General features: G+C 35.6%; 2 protein-coding genes across 7 annotated transcripts; both read left to right on the forward strand.

Moving 5' to 3' along the window:
- Positions 1 to 1,436, forward strand: LOC129320823 (transcription termination factor MTEF1, chloroplastic). The gene has a single exon (XM_054966460.1). It carries the CDS (start codon positions 448 to 450, stop codon positions 1,279 to 1,281), a length of 834 nt encoding a protein of 277 aa, XP_054822435.1. The 5' UTR covers positions 1 to 447; the 3' UTR covers positions 1,282 to 1,436.
- Positions 1,437 to 5,203: 3,767 nt separating this feature from the next.
- LOC129319866 (uncharacterized) lies at positions 5,204 to 8,184 on the forward strand. Of its 6 annotated transcripts, none has more exons than XM_054964964.1 (4): positions 5,265 to 5,396; positions 5,508 to 5,609; positions 6,276 to 6,421; positions 7,637 to 8,184. In XM_054964964.1, the coding sequence occupies exons 3-4, from the start codon at positions 6,293 to 6,295 to the stop codon at positions 7,733 to 7,735; spliced, it is 228 nt and encodes a 75-aa protein (XP_054820939.1). In that variant the 5' UTR covers positions 5,265 to 5,396; positions 5,508 to 5,609; positions 6,276 to 6,292; the 3' UTR covers positions 7,736 to 8,184. The 6 variants fall into 6 exon arrangements, with proteins under 6 accessions (XP_054820940.1, XP_054820935.1, XP_054820939.1 ...); XM_054964962.1 differs by having other exon boundaries at positions 5,266 to 5,396; positions 5,508 to 5,621; XM_054964961.1 differs by having other exon boundaries at positions 5,270 to 5,410; positions 5,508 to 5,621.
- Positions 8,185 to 18,397: the final 10,213 nt, after the last annotated feature.

An 18,397-nucleotide genomic window follows, 5' to 3' on the forward strand; every position in this document is an offset into this window, starting at 1 on the left:
AGAAAAAAAATCTCCCGAAGCCCTCGGCTGACGCTGCCACAATCGCCTTTCAATCTATTGCCCCTTATCCAATCAATCTATTCCGTTTTCAAATCGTTTTCTTCATCGTTCCCGTTCAGTGGTTTATCGTTGTTCAGTGACGTCTTCCCTTTCCTCCGTCGTTCATCTTCTATCTTCCTTCCTATCTCTTCTTCTTCTATTCCTGTTTGGTGGATGAGTCCGGTGCTAGTTCAAGATTTTGAGTTTAGTGTTTTGAAGCTTGATCCCATTTTTGTTAAAATTAGACTTTATTCAGATTCACTACATGTGCTTCATATCTTGTGTCCTGAGATTCTGGTGCCAATCATCCCTTTTGTGATGAGATTATAACAATTCCTCTATTCTGATTATAAACTTATCATTATCCACTTCTCTTCCACTTACACTATTGCGTGCTGAACCCAGAAAATGCTTCATTCTCTTTCGGTTCCTTCTCGTTCTCTTCCTTCTCGCTCTCACTCCCTTTCTGCCAACCCTAACCCTAAATCCACCGCTTATTACCTTAAGTTCCGCACAACCTACCGTGAAAACCTCCGTTACCTCAAAATTCTCCGTGTCATTGACCCCCAAACCAAACCCAACAGCCTCCCTCTTCCTGATGCCGTCGATCACATTCTGGTCACCGTCAATTTCCTCAAATCCAGGGGCTTCTCCGATGCCGATTTCCCCAGGCTCGCCTTCCTCTGCCCTCAGCTCTTCTCCGACACCTTCCAATACACTGACATTGCTCCCGTTTTCGATTTCTTAGCCCATGAGCTTCCTGCCTCAGTTGAGGAATCGTGCGCCTTGATCCTCCGGTGCCCTAATATCCTCTTCTCTGATGTTGAGTTCTGTCTTCGGCCATCTCTCCGCTTTCTTCGGCAAATCGGAGTTGAGAATTTGAACAGGCCCACCAATTTGACCGCCCATTTGTTGAACACGCGGGTGGAGAAGCTTCGGAAGAAGATTACATTTCTGCAGAGCATAGGTTTATCGTATGAGGAAGCAGCTAATGTTTGTGCGAGATACCCAGCCATTTTTGGATATGGGCTTGAGAATAATTTGTTGCCAAAATATGAGTATTTAGTGAATCACATGAAACGAAGTGTCGAAGAATTGAAAGTGTTTCCCCAGTACTTCGGGTTTAGTCTGGAGAAGAGGATTATCCCAAGACATTTGCATCTTACACAGAGGAATGTAGAGATCCCATTGAAAAGAATGTTGATGTGGGGTGATGAAAAGTTCTACGCCAAGTGGAAGTGAATTTTGGCGTTTAAAAAGCAATTCTAGGGTCAAATTTGTATGCTTTTAATACATTTTTGAGTTTTTTTTTATTAAGACATTTTTCCAATATTTGCTTGATTTGTGAAGTTAATTTTTTTTCTTAGCAAATATCAATGGCATTTTTTATGGCAAAATTGTATACTTAATTTCACTTAATCAATTTACTGAATTTGATAGGCTTTTATTATCTGTTCTCATAACGTTAATTTGTGATAATTTCACTTAAACCTTTGGTTATAAAATAATTTCACCTAATTTGTTCTGCATAGCAGATGATGGCTTTTTTATTATTATTATCATTTTCGCGTACGATGGCTTTTATTATTTGTTCTGCCCATTGGGTGTATGATTCATCTTCAGAGCAACTTTTGGGGAATAATAAAAGCAAATGTATCACCGGAATTGGCAGCAAAGTAGGAACAAATAACTCTGGTAAAAGAATTTGATTTCCTTTGAATTCTTGGGGGCTTTTTGCAATGTTAGAAACATCAAAGTGTGTGTTTGAACAGCTCATTAATCAATTTTTTGAGGAAAAAAATTGATTTTGCAATTAATTATCCAAACAGTAATTTTTTCAAAAAATTATTTTTTTTTGTAAAGCTATAAAGGCAGCTTTTGCATTCAAATTACAAAGACATATAAGGAAAATTACAAAGAAAGCCCCAAAAAAATTATAAAAAAAGAATAAAATTTAATAAAAATAAAACCAAACTCTCCTCTCTCTTTTCTTTATAGTAAAATTTAAATTTTGAATCCCTAAAAAAGTTACTAGTATAAGTTCTTGCTAATCATCACCTTCCACTAAGCACTTGTTATAAAATTAATTTAATTTAATTTAAAATTGAGGGTCATTATAAATATTATTACAAAAGTTCACAGAGAGAAAAAGATTTTGTATCATTTATTATATTGTTATATTTTTATGTTACCAAAATTTTTAAGCAATGCTTCACATATTCATCAGATATTATATTATTGATGTCATTAGAGATCAACTTATACATTATCATCTTCATTATTTATTGTAAAATTAATGTTTGGTATTTAAGAATAAAATCTTTCTCTTTTATTAAATTTATTTGAATTAGGATATATTTTGAGTTATTTATTTATGTAAATTAAAATTTTTAATATTAATATACTTTAAATTTTTATAATTAATCAGATATATAATTTAAATAATATATTTTACTTTTAAATATTAGATACAAATTTATCAATAATTTAATTTTGAAAGGCAAAGTGTCCTTTATGATAATTTATACAACTAAAATTAATTTTAAATAAATTATCCAAACATATTCAATTCTGTTAAAATTAACTTTAGAAAAATAGTATTCAAACAGATTGTGTTATGACATAATTAATTATTTTTATAATTTATTATACTCAATTAAAATTCAAACGGGGTACAAAGTCTAGTGCTATTTTAGTATTTTCCTCACAAGACCCTCAAGCATATGTTTCAAGAGGATTTGACAATTATAGTTTGAGTTAGGGACAAGTGATAGTGCAAAGCAGCTTCACAATTAATGATACGATTTTGCACCTCCTCAATGACCAAATGAAAAATATAAATTTACCATTTTATTTTTTCTTATAATCTAGGGAACAGAAGGAATTACATTAGGTGCTCCATGCTCATTAGGGTTAGGAACAATATTATCCTTCCATTTCAGTCAAAGTTGATCCTTGCCATCCATTTAAATTAATTTTTAAATATTATATGTATTAATATAAAAAATTTTAAAATTTTAATTAATACGTTCATTACTAACCTGACTAGTACATATTTAATCTACTGATCTAATTTAATATTAAATTTTTTTATAATTTTATAATTTGACTATCCAGATAGACTCTGAATAGTTTAAATATAATTTAAATGACCTAATTTAATATTAAAAATTTATAAATTTTATAAAATAGCCATTTACATGTACTCTAAATAGTATAAATTTAATATTAAATTTTTTGTATTTTTTATTTTAATAAATAAAATATTTAAAAATTAATTTAAATGAATGTCAGGGATTAATATGAGTTAAAATAAAGGGTTAAGATTGCTCTTGGTCTTGATAAGCATTCAATGCTCATCATTGTGATGAGCACTGAATGCGGACACGGAAAATAGCATATTAGTAAACATAGTAATAACTCTCATCCTAACAATAAAAAATAGCATCATCTAGTAGTTTATATAGCAGAAACACACAAAATGTCGAAAACAACACATTTCCACAGTCCCATTTCTTCTTCTTATTTTTTTGGGTAAAATTTGGGCAAAGCTTTTTTTATTCCGCAATCAAAATCTCCCTTGGAGTATAAACCCCCAAGTAATCCCTGTATAGTAAATCATGTATCAAAGCAAGAGGATCAACAAATGTACACATATCAAAATCCTGCTCAAAGCTGAAGTTAGCAAAACAATTGGCTGCCTGATTACCCTCCCTATACACAAGCTGAAACTTGATTTGCCAATGTGCCAAGCATACCTCAAGTGATGCATATAAAACTTGAGATTGAATTTCTAGATCTTTCATTTCAATCAACAACTATAGCTGTTTGTGATTGACTGATTGTCAAATAGCTTAAAACATCATTGATCCTTTAAATAGCTTGAGAGAATTGGGTTTTGAAGTCAGTTTTGATAAGCCGTGAAAAAAAAGGCCCTGCTCTCCAAGCCCCTCCACCCTTCTTTTACATTTCCTCATCCAAAACTCATAGCTTAAATTTATTTATTTAACAATTTAAATTTATTTATTTTTTTAAAAAATTAATTATTTAGTCATTGTGGTTTTGACTCAATTATAACTCAGTTTTTGAACTTTAATTCGTTATAACTTAATCCTTATAAATTTAATTTGGTTGTAACCTAACTTTTGAACTTTGCCTCTCATAATTTAGTTCATTTAGTTTCAACTATTTAAATATTAGTCTTTATATTTTAAAAATAAAATTATAAAAATTAAAAATATCTTAAACTTCTAATATTTATAAAGATTAAAACGGTTTAATAACTTAAAGTATTGGTAGTAAATTTTAATATAATTTTAATCTTTATAATTTTATATTTTAAAATATAAAGATGAATATTTAAATAATTAAAAATATAAGGATTGAGTTATTAGAGTCAAAGCTTAAGATTGAATTACAATCGAATCAAAACTTTATAATGAGTTAAAATTCAATGATTGAGTTACAACTGATTCAAAACTATACAGATTAAATGATTAATTTTTTTATTTTTTATATGATAATTATTTTATAAAACAATAACATTTATTGGCAAAAAAATTTAAATCTGAACCATTTAATCTTTTATTCAAGGGTGGAGATAAAACGAAGAGAAGAAGATTAGAAAAAGGAAAATGAGAGGATCCAAACCCGTGAGGAGATCTTTAGAATTAAATCGGTTTCTTTTTTCTTATCTTTGTTTAAATTTCTCTTATTCCTTTTACCTTTGGTGCAAACTCCAAAAAGTGGTTTTTGTAATTTCCCTATGATTGTTTTTTTTTTGGAGCCTATAGTATCCCTAGTCTGCCTGTCTTTATATATATTATATATATATATATATATAGTTATCTGATTGAGTCCAATTTAAATATTGTTAAGCTTAATTAGAAGTGGTAGCTCTCTCAAAAATGTTTTATATATTCACGTCTTCTCAAATTTAATATCTTGTGCTTGAGCGATCATAACTTCTTTCACCAGAACTAATAACTGTCGGCTATTGGTTCAACTAAGTGGACTTTCTATGTATTTGGACCCAGAGATGCGACCTAATATGATCCAAATGATAGTTTTGGGCCATCTTAACGTGGCATAGCCCATTTCACTTCGCATACGTGGCACTCCCATGCTCCGCTAAGTGTTCATGGTCTCATCCTCGTGATCCTCTCTCTCTCTGGTTTTGTCGATCAATCGATTTGTCGCTCAATCTTAAACCAACCTTTGCCGTCATTCTCCACTCTTCCCCCTCCCATTTGCGACTTTGACTCTCTGTGCGCCTATCTGCCTCTGTCTCCTTCTCAGTTCGCGCTCGACTCTGCGTCTCTCCTCCTCCTCCGCATATTCTTTACCTGGTTTTTCAGGTATCCACCTACCGGTATGAATTCTGCAGTTACTTTTTGTGTAAGATCGTAGTTCATAAATCTCTTCTCTGGAAGTTATTGTTAGTAAAACATTCTTGCAAACCTTTATAGGGTCGTCGTGTCGTAGTTTCATGGGAAAAAACTGAACAAAAAATTTAAGCCTTACAGTAGAGAAGACGACAAGCACCTCGCTATTATTGGACAACTAGACACGTATTCTTCAATGTACTTATTTTCTTACTGGACAATTACTTTTGTTCTCTGGAAGTTATTGTTAGTACTATTATTGGACAGTTAGTTGCCTTGAGGTAGATTCTTCAATGTCCAACACCTCTCTTGCAAGGGTCTGATGGCTACAGTAGAACCTTTAATTTCAATTATATATATTTCTATTTTTATGGACCTATATTCTTACTTCCTGTGTTGTTTTATAATCTAATTTGTGGTTCTGTTATGCTATTATGGTCATTTAAATGCCAACTGAATCATGGATATTGTGCCAAGCCTTATGGTAGTTTTCATATTTTGAGTTAGAGATTAGTATTTTTATGATGTGGATTTATGAAGTATGGAAGTTATTTTGGGTTGAATTATTTAATATATTTGGTTCTTAAAGTGATGTCTATTAGGTTTGATATATTGAAGTTTTCTTCACAAATGATAGGCAGGGCGCAGGGTGGTCCAAAAGTGCCCAGCCCATTCTACCCAGCCTGAAATGTTAAGGCTTCTTGCAGGCTGGGCAATGCAGCCTGTTCATCCTTCAGGCAGGGTATCGGGCGGCAGCCCTGCCCATGTGCAGCCCTAGTTTTTGGTTTTAAGTTTTATGCTCTTTTTCATCACTGGTGATTTCTGACGGAAGAAGATTTTTCGATTTTCCAGTTTTATCTTCCACTGAGATGTCTTCTCTTGGCACATCGAAAGGAATCCTTGAGATTGCTAAGTTTGGGATCTATGTGACTGTTCCCATCGTTCTTATGTACGGCTTTGCTAACAATTCGAAGAACATCCAGAGATTCATGGGAAATGTAATTTTCTGTTCTACATAAAAAATGTTCAATTTTATATTTCTGCTGATTTGCAGATATAGGTTTTTGTGATTAAATACTTTTGTTCTCTGTTCATAGTACAAAGCCTCTCATTCAGCTGATTCTCTTGCATGGAAATTATTGAACTGATTTCTTTATAGAAGTGTGATCTCGTAAACCAAAACCCTCTAGGGTAGGGTAAAAAAGAAAATTGTATTGATGGAATGTTCTGCTTTCAATTTTAATGGTGATATAAACTTCACTGGATTAAGTGAGCTGCTTTTGGTTCATGGAGGATCATAATGGTGTTAATTGTAATGCTTGCTTTTGGTTCTATGTGAAGTGATTCAGTTTTACCATGTTGATTACAGTTTTGAAGGCTTTTGATTGTGAATGTATCTTTGGAATTTAGTCGGTCTACTTTCTTTCATCTATTTTCAATGTTCATAATTTGCCTGGCCAAAATAAAAGTTCTTAATTTGTGTGTCAATGAGTCATGACGTATGAACTTTCACAGTCATCTAAATTAATGCCAATACAGTATGCTAGGATGTTTCTCTTCAACGCAGTTACACTCTGAAAAGTATACATGCATTGTGTGCTGTAACCTGTTTGTTATGAAGAATTATCTGGCTTTGCCAGTGGAAGATTGAATGGAAACTGGATAATGCTTTGTTGATTCTTCAATTAGTTATTTGTGACATGACCGCGGGGCATGTATGGGTAGAGGTTTATAGCTTGCTTAAGAACATTTACTTTGATATATCTATAGCAAGGAATCTATTATTTTACGAAGACCATTTGGGTTAAGATTTTTATAATAGTGCATACTGTTTATGGATTTCCAAAACAGATCAAAATGTTCCATCAGACATTTTTATTTGTATTTGAACAAGTGGAAGCTTTAATAGCTGATACTTTCTTTGCACAAGAGATTCTGCTGTATGCTCAATATGCACAAGATATTTTAGGCAAACTTATTCTGAAATGGCTTATCAATATGTGAAAGATGAGCCTGCTAGAAAACTTTTGACATATTTACGTGCCTGTTAATTAATATCATGACCTACTTGCTTTCTATGAGGAGCATGACTAAAAATAGAGTATTTTCACTTTGCATGGTGTTAAAAATTCTTAAATGATAAATTCCTATTCTGAGGATGGCTGGGGTTCTGCCAACTGTTTTGTTTACAGTTACTTATTTTGATGTTGCAGCGGTTGTATGTTGTATATCCACCGGAGGCACCAAGGCCACCATCACCTGAGGAGCTTAGGGAGATGGCGCGGGAGCTGGCTCGGAAATCAAACAATTGATGATGCTTCCTTGTATTGGAGTTGCTGCAGTGGGTCGTGTACTTCTACCTATGTTTATACTATTTCATATGCTTTGTGCAAAGGTAATCTACAATTACCTATTTTTTAGATGGAGAGAAAAATAGAGGACAGAAAACTGTAAGAGAAAACTCCTAAAAATAGTAAAGAAATTTACTATTTTTGGAAATTTCTCCTCCTAGTTTTCTCTCCTCCTTATTTTATTCTTACTTTTCTCTCCATCCAATTCCAAACCAAGCCTTGGTCTAAATAAGCTGGTATGTATTTGGAAAATGAGTTCTATCAGGTCTTGTATGGGTACCAGGAACAGAGAAGGGCAAGAGAGGGATAGAGGGGGATAAACGATGATATCATGTTTATTACTATAGCACTGGTCTTTTGTTATCAGTTTCTCAAAGAAGAATACACGTATTATTTTCTTTTTGGGTTCATTTTATTCACTGTTTAGAATGTTGTAATTTATTGGGGGAAGTGGAGTATGTGAACCCTATCCATTGATGAAAAACACAGCATAAATAGCCAAAATGACATCAATATTGTGGTTATTCTCAAGAAGGTATTCTAATTTTTTGAGGTTGGAAACAGTATTTTTTTTTTTATGCCTCTTTTTTAAACTTTTCTAAATGGAACTTTACATATTTGGATCCTCAACTGCGATAAAATATGATTTTCACGAGACATAAAGAAGTGGTCATTGTATCCATGGATGATTTCTAATAAGACCCGAACCAATATCTCCACAGAAACAACAATAAAGACACTGATAACAATAAATGAGGGGAAAATGCTGAGGTTTTGATATTAATAAATTGAGAGAAACCGAATCAAAGTTACAAGTCTGCCTCTGATTCTGGCCAAAACCCTATCTCCCCTGAATGATCACAAAAGTAACAACATTACAAGCTCAAACCTCACAAGAGGGTTCACTCCTTCTGGCATTCGAGAGGCCAGTCTCTCCTCTCCCTTCTCTTCCTCTCCCTTTTTGGATATCCCCACAATACAAGCAAAAAGATAAAATATACCCACAGCATGGACAGCATGGCTTCCCCCCTAGCCCATACCTCCCAAAAGATCTTAGTTATGGTCAAAGATCCCACGCTACTGTTCCTTACGGCTAGAGACCGAAGGATAAACCTCTGGACCAGTTACCATTATTCTACTAGAGTCATTCTTCCCCTTTGACTTCCTTTGATAAGTCTTAGTAAAATAATGAGGGGCTCTATCATTACCTTCCCCTAAAAGTTTCACCTTGTCCTCAAGGGGAAATGCTGGAAATTGCTTGCAAATCAGGTCTGCACCTTCCCAGGAATTTTCAAATTCAGGTAAATTGTGCCATTTAACCAGCACTTCTTGCTGTCCATTCATAAGCCGACGAACTCTTCGAATATCTTCGGGCTGCACCTGTAGTTCTAGTTCACTAGAAAGGGCCGGAGGAATGGTAGGGTTCACCACCATCGAAGGCACCGATTGTTTCAGTTGTGAAACATGAAAAACCGGGTGAATACGAGCTGTGGGTGGCAATTCCAGTTTGTAGGCTACATTCCCAACTTTCGCAAGAACCTTGAAAGGGCCATAAAAACGAGGGCTCAACTTTTCATTGACTCTCTTAGCCAATGTTTTCAGCCTGTAGGGTCTCAATTTCACAAAGACAAAATCTCCAACATTGAACTGGACATCTCTTCTATGTTTATTGGCTTGCTCTTTCATTTTGCTTTGAGCCTTAGCCAAATTATCCCGCAAAAGGGAGATGATCTGATTCCGAACCTGAATTTGCTCGTTTACATCCTCTATAGCTGAGGGTTCACCACTCAACTTCAAGAATGCTGGAGGATCCCGACCATACACCGCTTTAAAGGGTGTCATAGAAGTATTATACCAATACTCAGCCCAAGATAGCCATTTAGCCCATTGTGAAGGCTTTTCGTTTGCAAAGCAACGCAAGTAAGTTTCCAAGCTTCGATTGATCACCTCAGTTTGTCCATCTGATTTTGGGTGGTAAGAGGAACTGAGACAGAGTTGTGTGCCGGCTTGCTTGAACAATTCCTGCCAAAAGTGGCTTATAAAAACCCTGTCCCGATCTGAAACAATAGTTTTAGGAAACCCATGCAACTTGACAATCTCCCTTATAAAGCTTTCAGCAACATCTTTGGCAGAAAAAGGGTGGGATAATGGGAAAAAATGGCCATATTTAGTAAGTCTGTCCACCACAACTAGTATTGTGTCATACCTCTTGGATTTAGGAAGTCCAGTAATAAAATCCATGCTAATATCCTCCCACACATTTTGTGGAATGGGCAATGGTTGCAGCAGTCCAGCCGGGGATAAAGCTTGGTATTTATTCTTCTGGCACACCTCACAACTTGCCACATATTGCTGGACATCTCTTTTCATTCCCTCCCAATACACTACATTGGACAGCCGCTTGTAGGTGCGTAAGTAGCCCGAATGGCCCCCCATTGGGGAGTCATGATATTCTTTGAGGAGCAAAGGAATTCTGGTGGACTCCCTTGGTAGAACTAACCTCTCCTTGTAGTGTAGACATCCATGTATCAAGCTGTAACCTTCTACCCCCTCTTTATTGGTAATGAGTTGCTGCAGAATTTTGCTCAATTTCGGGTCAGCTAGTACCTCTCTTTCCCATTCTTCCACATCATCATACTGCCATAATGAAAATCCCATTAGTTCAAGTGACTCATCTTGCCTAGACAGAGCATCAGCAGCCCTATTCTCCTTCCCGGGCTTATACACAATTTCGAATTTGAATCCCATCAATCTGGAGACCCATTTTTGCTGGTTCTCGTCAACTACTCTTTGCTCCAGCAGGTATTTCAGAGCCTTTTGATCAGTGCGGATGGTAAATTTGTGCCCCCAAAGATAATGTCGCCACTTCTTGACTGCCATTACAATAGCCATAAGCTCCCTTTCGTAGATAGAGCATTGTTGAGCCCTATTTGAAAGCTTTTGACTATAATAAGCCACTGGTCTGCCTTGTTGCATCAAAACAGCCCCTACTCCCGTTCCCGATGCATCAGTTTCTAACTCAAAAGGAATGGAAAAATCAGGCATAGCAAGCACGGGTAGTGTAGTCATGGTTGTTTTGAGTTGATCAAAAGCTTTTTCTGCTTCTTGGGACCACTTAAAAGAATCCTTCTTGAGTAGTTCAGTAAGAGGACTAGCGATTTTCCCATAATTCTTGACAAATCGTCGATAGTATCCAGTCAGCCCTAGGAATCCCCTTAATGATTTTACATTCTTAGGTTTAGGCCAATTCACCATGCTTTCTATCTTGCTTGGATCGGCTTGCACCCCTTCTTTTGATATTAAATGGCCTAAATATTCAATCTTTGGTTGCACAAAACTGCATTTCTTTAAATTAATAACCAGCTGGTTTTCCTTCAAAATAGAGAAAACAGTCTCCAAATGCTTCAAATGTGAGGTTAGGCCATCACTGTATATGAGAATGTCATCAAAAAACACCAACACAAACTTGCGCAAGTACTCTCGAAATACCTCATTCATCAATGATTGAAAAGTGGAGGGAGCATTAGTTAATCCGAAAGGCATCACCTTAAATTCATAGTGCCCCTCATGTGTTCGGAATGCTGTTTTAGGCTCATCCCCAGCCTTGATTCGTATTTGGTGGTACCCAGATTTTAAATCTAGTTTGGAAAAAATTGTAGCTCCCTTCAATTCATCTAGCAACTCGTCAATGGCTGGGATTGGGAACTTATCCGGAACAGTAATTTTATTTAAGGCTCTATAATCAACACAGAACCTCCAACTTCCGTCTTTCTTCTTAACTAACAGTACCGGGCTTGAATAAGGACTAGTACTTGGTTGAATAATTCCTGACTTCAGCATATCTGTCACCAAGTTTTCTATCTCATTCTTCTGCAAATGAGGGTACCGGTAAGGCCTGATATTTGGTGGCTGCTCCCCTGGTTTAATTATGATAGCGTGGTCTTGTGCTCGCGGAGGGGGTAGGCCTTCCAAAACCTTGCAGACTGTAGGAAATTTTTCTAGTAAATTCTGAATTTCTGGGCTCAAGACTGTTGTATCTTCAGTGCTGCTACTAATCCCTCTATATTCAATTAGAAACCCTTCTCCTTTCTTACCTACTGAACGAATTAGAGACCTGAATGTGGTTTGGGCTCGAGTAAGGGAGGGGTCCCCTTGCAAGCATACTCTCTTATCCTTGTTGCCAATTTTCATCGTTAATTGGTTCCAATTAACCTTTACATCTCCTAAGGATTTCAGCCATTCCATTCCCAGCACTGCATCAACTCCACTCAGCTTAAAAGGGTAGAAAGTTTGGACTATATTAAGATTCTGAACACTTAAACATAGATCCTTACAACGCCTCTTCCCTTTTATAGCATACCCATCCCCTACTGTAATGGTGTATTCAGATATTTCATCAAAGGGTAGACTTAACTTACTGTGCAGATCTTCAGCAATGAAATTATGGGTGGCACCACTGTCAATGAGAATGATTATCTGTGTGTCTCCAATCTTTCCCTTGACTTTCATGGTGTGGTTATCACCAAACCCAGCCATGGAATTAAGAGATAATTCCATCTGCGTACCGTCCTCAGTAGGTTCAGAATATCCACCTTCATTTTCGAGTGCTGAATCATCTTCTTCGCCTTCTGTGTTGGCTCCTAACTCCATTATCAGCACTTGAAGGTTCTTATTTTTACATTGATGAGTGGGGCTGTATTTGTCTCCACATTTGAAACAAAGCCCAAGCTCTCTGCGTCTTGCAATTTCAGAATCAGGGAGTCGACGAGAATTTCCTCCTCTCCTCGCGGTGGTTCCAGAATTTGTGCTGCTCCCAGCCTTCGAAGGTTCTGTTCCAATGTCATTTTTCTTCGCACTGGATGCGGAAGAAGACGCGACCACACTGGCGTTCCTTCCTCCTTCAGTCACGTGAGTCACGCGTGGAAAATAAGTGACCTGGGTCGGGTCGGGTTTGGATCCGAGATGGGTCCGCTGAGCTCGGGTTCCTCTCGTGTCTCTGCAGTCTTCCAGCATCCGGTTTCTTTCTTCAATACATACTGCCATTTCCATCAGTTCCCGCAGAGTCGCCGCCTTCGTCACCTTCAGTTCAGCCCTAACCTCTGTCTTGAGTCCAGACCTGAATGCACCGATCAAACACTCCTCGGAAGCTTCCTTTAATGGCGCCGATAATAGTTCAAATTCCTCTACAAATTCTAGCACAGACTTCTCTTGCTTAGCTATAAATAGTCGTTCATATTCACCGCCGGGTTGTGAAGCGTGGAATCGCCGCAGCAACTCCCTTTTAAATTCTGGCCAGTTACTCAATGGTACCCGCGTATCAAGCCACTGGTACCAGTTCACTGCTTTTCCCTCCAGACATACTATTGCTGCTTCGAGCTTCTCATGTTCAGCTATGGAGTTGACGTGAAAGTACCGTTCCACTCTGAAAAGCCACCCGAGAGGATCCTCGCCTGAGAATACAGGTAGTTCCAGTTTCCGAAACCTTCCTCCCTCTGTCCCACCCCTTGTATTATTCTCAGAAGACTCTGCATGATGAGTGCCTTCTTGTTCTTCCTCACGTGGCCTTGCCACCTTCTTTTCCAGTTGTACCAGAGTATCACTAATAGTCTTCAAGGTTCCCTTGATGTCACTTACATCCTTATTCAATACCCCGACTGCCTCCTTCAACTCTTGTACTTCTCGCTCAGAATACTGCACTTCTTCCGCCATAACTTCTCTTAACTACCCAGAATTCGTACTGCTCTGATGCCAATTAATAAGACCCGAACCAATATCTCCACAGAAACAACAATAAAGACACTGATAACAATAAATGAGGGGAAAATGCTGAGGTTTTGATATTAATAAATTGAGAGAAACCGAATCAGAGTTACAAGTCTGCCTCTGATTCTGGCCAAAACCCTATCTCCCCTGAATGATCACAAAAGTAACAACATTACAAGCTCAAACCTCACAAGAGGGTTCACTCCTTCTGGCATTCGAGAGGCCAGTCTCTCCTCTCCCTTCTCTTCCTCTCCCTTTTTGGATATCCCCACAATACAAGCAAAAAGATAAAATATACCCACAGCATGGACAGCATGGCTTCCCCCCTAGCCCATACCTCCCAAAAGATCTTAGTTATGGTCAAAGATCCCACGCTACTATTCCTTACGGCTAGAGACCGAAGGATAAACCTCTGGACCAGTTACCATTATTCTACTAGAGTCATTCTTCCCCTTTGACTTCCTTTGATAAGTCTTAGTAAAATAATGAGGGGCTCTATCAATTTCTAAGTGCAAACAACTCTGAGGACTTAGTTACTACTTCTGGCACTTATTTGGTATTCCTTCCGAGTTGTGGAAGACGTTTTGGAAGCTGAAATTTTTGCCCAAGATATTGCAATTCTTATGGGGATGCTTAACCAGATCTATTTCTACCAAAGAGTCCTTGTTTCCAAGAAGGCAGCTGAGTCTGTTGATTCTCCTATTTGTGTTTCAGAATCTGAATCCCTTCAACACATGCTCTTTCTTTCTTTGAGGTACAATCACTTTCACATTTCGAGCTTTGAAAAATGGTACTTTGACATGCTGATAGAGAATACGCAAATGGATGATTATGGTTAAGTCTTGCGTGATTTGGCAGTGTTGGTATGTTTGGTATTATTAGTACAATTGCTTCTTTGTTTTTATAAGTAGCACAGATGCTTCTACTTCATGAAGTGTAAGTGTTTCAGTTCAGAAGTAGTACCTGAAGAAGAATGTTGATGGAAGGTTGATGATGATGGGTGTGTAAAATTCCGATTTTGATGGTCTCTTATTGGTTGCTGCAGCCATTGGACTGATTTGTAGGAATTGCAGAGCGGAATTCTTATGGGGTTTTGGAGGGAAAGTTACTGCCGCTTCAGCTTTGTTAAGAAGCCTGTGACTGTCCTTCAGGAATTTGATCATCTTTAAAAGTATAAATTAATTTATATTGTTAAAATTTAATTTAAATGATTCAGATTTATAGTAGAGGTGTAGTGGAAAGAAACCAAAGTCATTTTTATTTTATGGATGTTCCTGCCCCACTGTCCTTGCCTTGTCGGGGAATGCTCGGCTCGAACAGCTTGGACAGCGCCAAGCTTGTTGGGCCACCGGGCTGCTTTCTCAGCCCAAGTTGTGAGAGTGATCTTGGTTAATTCTTTCACTTGTTGGATTGTTCTTGGATTTTCTTTGTTTGGACTTTTATGGTGCTTTCTTATGATGCTTCGTTGTTCGCTTCGTGACTGTTTCAGTTTGGACTAACCTGAGAACCCGAAGCTCTCGAGAAGGCATAAAGCCAAAACCTATTGATAGAAACATGGAAGAAAAGTGGGATTGTCGATGTCGATGAGGATGAGGCGGCGACAATAGAAACATGGCTAAGGTGGTGGAAACAAAATTGAAGAAAATGTTGAGGAAGATGAAACAGAAGAAGGAAGCTGAAGCAGAGGAAGATGAAACAGAAATAAGAAATCACTGGAGAAAGGTAGCAGGAGATGACGACGCCAAGCTAAAGCGATGAAATGGAGCAGAAGATAAGGGCTTGTTTGGATATCCTTTTAAAATCAAGTCTGGGTTTACAACTATGCTTTTAAAATTTTTTACCTAAACACCCAATTTTCTCAAAATGTATTTGATTTTCAAAACTCCATTTGGGATGAGTTGAAACTTGTTTCATTTGGAAATTTAATTGTGACTATTATTGATTTGTCACTTTGAACAGTAAAATTATCTATCCAAAATTGATTTTGAAATTTTTTATCCAAACATCCTCAATTTAACAAAATCACGTTTTTAAAATTTATCCAAATATTATCACATTTTAATAATTATTTTTTTTTTAATTAAAATCCAAACATACCCTAAGGTGGTGGAAGAACTGCGGTGGGTGGGGTAAGGGAGAGAACCTCCCCACAAAAGGGAGACAAGCTCTCCGGAATTCCACCAATTTTGATCAAGTGACTGGATGAATGGTTCAGTTAGACATGTCTCCTTCCCACTTCTTTATAAAAAATAAATGAGTGTTTTTTCGAAATATATCGAACAACTACATGTTATTTCTTATATTTATTAAAAAAAATTATTTCTTACCCCATTAAATTAACATCATCAAATATAATCGCCATTTTAAACAATTAAAAAGGGCATTCTGAAAAAAAAAAACTAAATTTTAAACATGTTTATTTATCTAAACTGTATTTCTTGATTAATGTGAAAAAAGTTAATTATTTCCGAGGTTTGGATATAATTAGTTATAAACTTGCAATCATAAATCCAATTCACTATTATTGTCATTTACTATTGAAAAGACAAATGCGGCCGACTAGCATTTTCCTTTACAACGATATCATTTAGAGAAAAAAAAACTTTCAAGTTAAGAATCGCAAGGATTGTTGATTAGGTCAGGTCAAGTCGTATCTTCTTTTCATTCAATGTAAGCGATTATTTTCAAGTCAAAATATATAAAGAAATGCTGTTGTTAAAGTAGTTTGAATTAAATGAAAAGATTCATTTTTCTGGAACAAATTAAATTACTCCGTGTTTTATTATGATTTACCGAGGTGTGAATACTTTAAGAAAATGCAGAGTAAATTCTGGTCACAGAACACACATGCACGCACGCATTATTTTTTTTACTGTTACTTTATTATTTTATTAAATCCTATTTGATTTTTTGAGGAATCTGTTCACAGCGTAGGTGAGATATTTAAGTAGTACAAAATCTCAAAATAGGTTAGGAATATTTTTTTATTTTATTAAAATTTTATTTTAATTTTTATTTTAATTTTATTAAATATTATTGAGAAAAAGTATATTATTTAAGTATCTATATTTAATAAAAATAAAACAAAAATTTATTAAATTTTTAAAGAAAATAATGAATTTTAAGATTTTCTTACCATGATGAAAAATATTTGTAGTAACTTATAAGTATTTCATCTGTTAAGAAATATAAAGTATTTTTATGAGGTTAGATGCTAAAAAATATAATAACATGTTTGATTACCTATTTTCAAAATAGTTTTGTTCTAAAAAAATAAAATAAAAAAATATGGCGAAAATTGGCAAAAAGGACTTTGTTAGAAAAGAAAATTAGTTCTAATTCAAGGACTAAATGCAATATTTTATTCATTAAACAATATGTACAAATGACCAAAAGACTCCTCTCTTTAAACCAATGAAATTGAAGAAAAAAAAAAGCTGTTTGTTCAGCACATGCACCCTAAGCCATAAACCTTACACCCAAGCTAGAACCCTTGTACTTCAGTTAAAAGCCTTGCACCCCCAGCTAGGAGCCTTGCACCTCAAGCCAGAAGCCAGGTGCAAGACTTTTGGCTGGATGTGTAAAGCTTTTGGCTTGAGATGCAAGGCTTATAGGTTAGGTGTAAGGCTTCAAAGTTTGGATGTAAGTCTTTTGGCTTGGGTAAAATGCTTTTAGATTGGGGTGTAAGGCTTATAAGTTAGGTGCAAGGCTTTTAGTGGGAGTTGCAAGACTTCTAGTTGGGGTTGCAAGGCTTCTGGGTTGGGTGCAAGGTTTCTAACTTGAGGTGCAAGGATTCTGACTGGGGTGCAAAATTCCTGACTTGAGGTGTTGAGGTGCAAGGGTCCTGATTAGGGTGTAAGGTTTCTGCTGTAACATCCCAATTTAAATTTTAATAATTAATTTGGGTTAATAGAAATTTTGAAAAATATTTAGAGGTAAGCAAATTAGTAGGAGATGATTATTAAATCTAACTTAGGATATCATTCTAAATTAAAATAAAAAATTAATTAAAAAAATATATTATTAAATTATTATTATTATAATAAAAAAAGGGAAAAAGTATTAAAAAAAAGAAAGAAGAAGAAGAAAGTTGGCTTCCTCTTTCGGCGCATGATTACCATATAATAATAAAAAAAAAGAAAGAAAGAAGAGAGAGGAAAGAAGAAATAATAAAAAAAATGTGGGACTCACTGAATTTTTATAAAAAATCACCTATTTTCTTTGTTTCTTCATTATTCCCTGTGCACGAGCTGAGGTTGAGAAAGAGTCTAGTTTCGCCGATGCGGGAGATTTGAGTTTTTAAAGTAAAAGTTTTTAATAGGATATTTAGGGTGTGATTTTAAGCTTTTCAAGACTAAGTAAGTGTTCTAAAAAATTTTCTTAGTCATCCTTCCTCTTTGGTTTCTAATTTTATGGTGGCAGAAAATTTAGGATTTGGAAGAGGGATGAATTTATATTGAATAAATATGGTTTTTGAGATTGTTAGTAGTATAATAAATGTTTTAGAGTATAAATTTGTTGATGATCTTTGAATTTATGGCTTATGGATCAAATTCTAAACTAGATCTGAAAATATATGTTGATTTATTGAGATTTAGATGATTATTTAGGATGAGAAATGAATTATTATGGCTATAGAATTATGATTCTAAGCTAGAGATTTAATTTTTAATTTTTGAATATTTTAGGTGCAAATTTATGAAATAAAAAAAATTTTGATAATAGAAATTAGTTTAGAAGTTGATTTTTAGATTATTAATGTTTATTGATAATTAAAAAGGAGTTAAAAATTTTACTTAATAGTATTAACTCTAGATTTGTATTAAGATTGAGATTAGGAATTATGTTACATTTTTAATT

The sequence above is a fragment of the Prosopis cineraria genome, unplaced genomic scaffold (assembly GCF_029017545.1).
Source record: "Prosopis cineraria cultivar Desert tree isolate PC_DT_omini unplaced genomic scaffold, ASM2901754v1 PC9, whole genome shotgun sequence".
In the NCBI taxonomy this organism is placed as follows: domain Eukaryota; kingdom Viridiplantae; phylum Streptophyta; class Magnoliopsida; order Fabales; family Fabaceae; genus Prosopis; species Prosopis cineraria.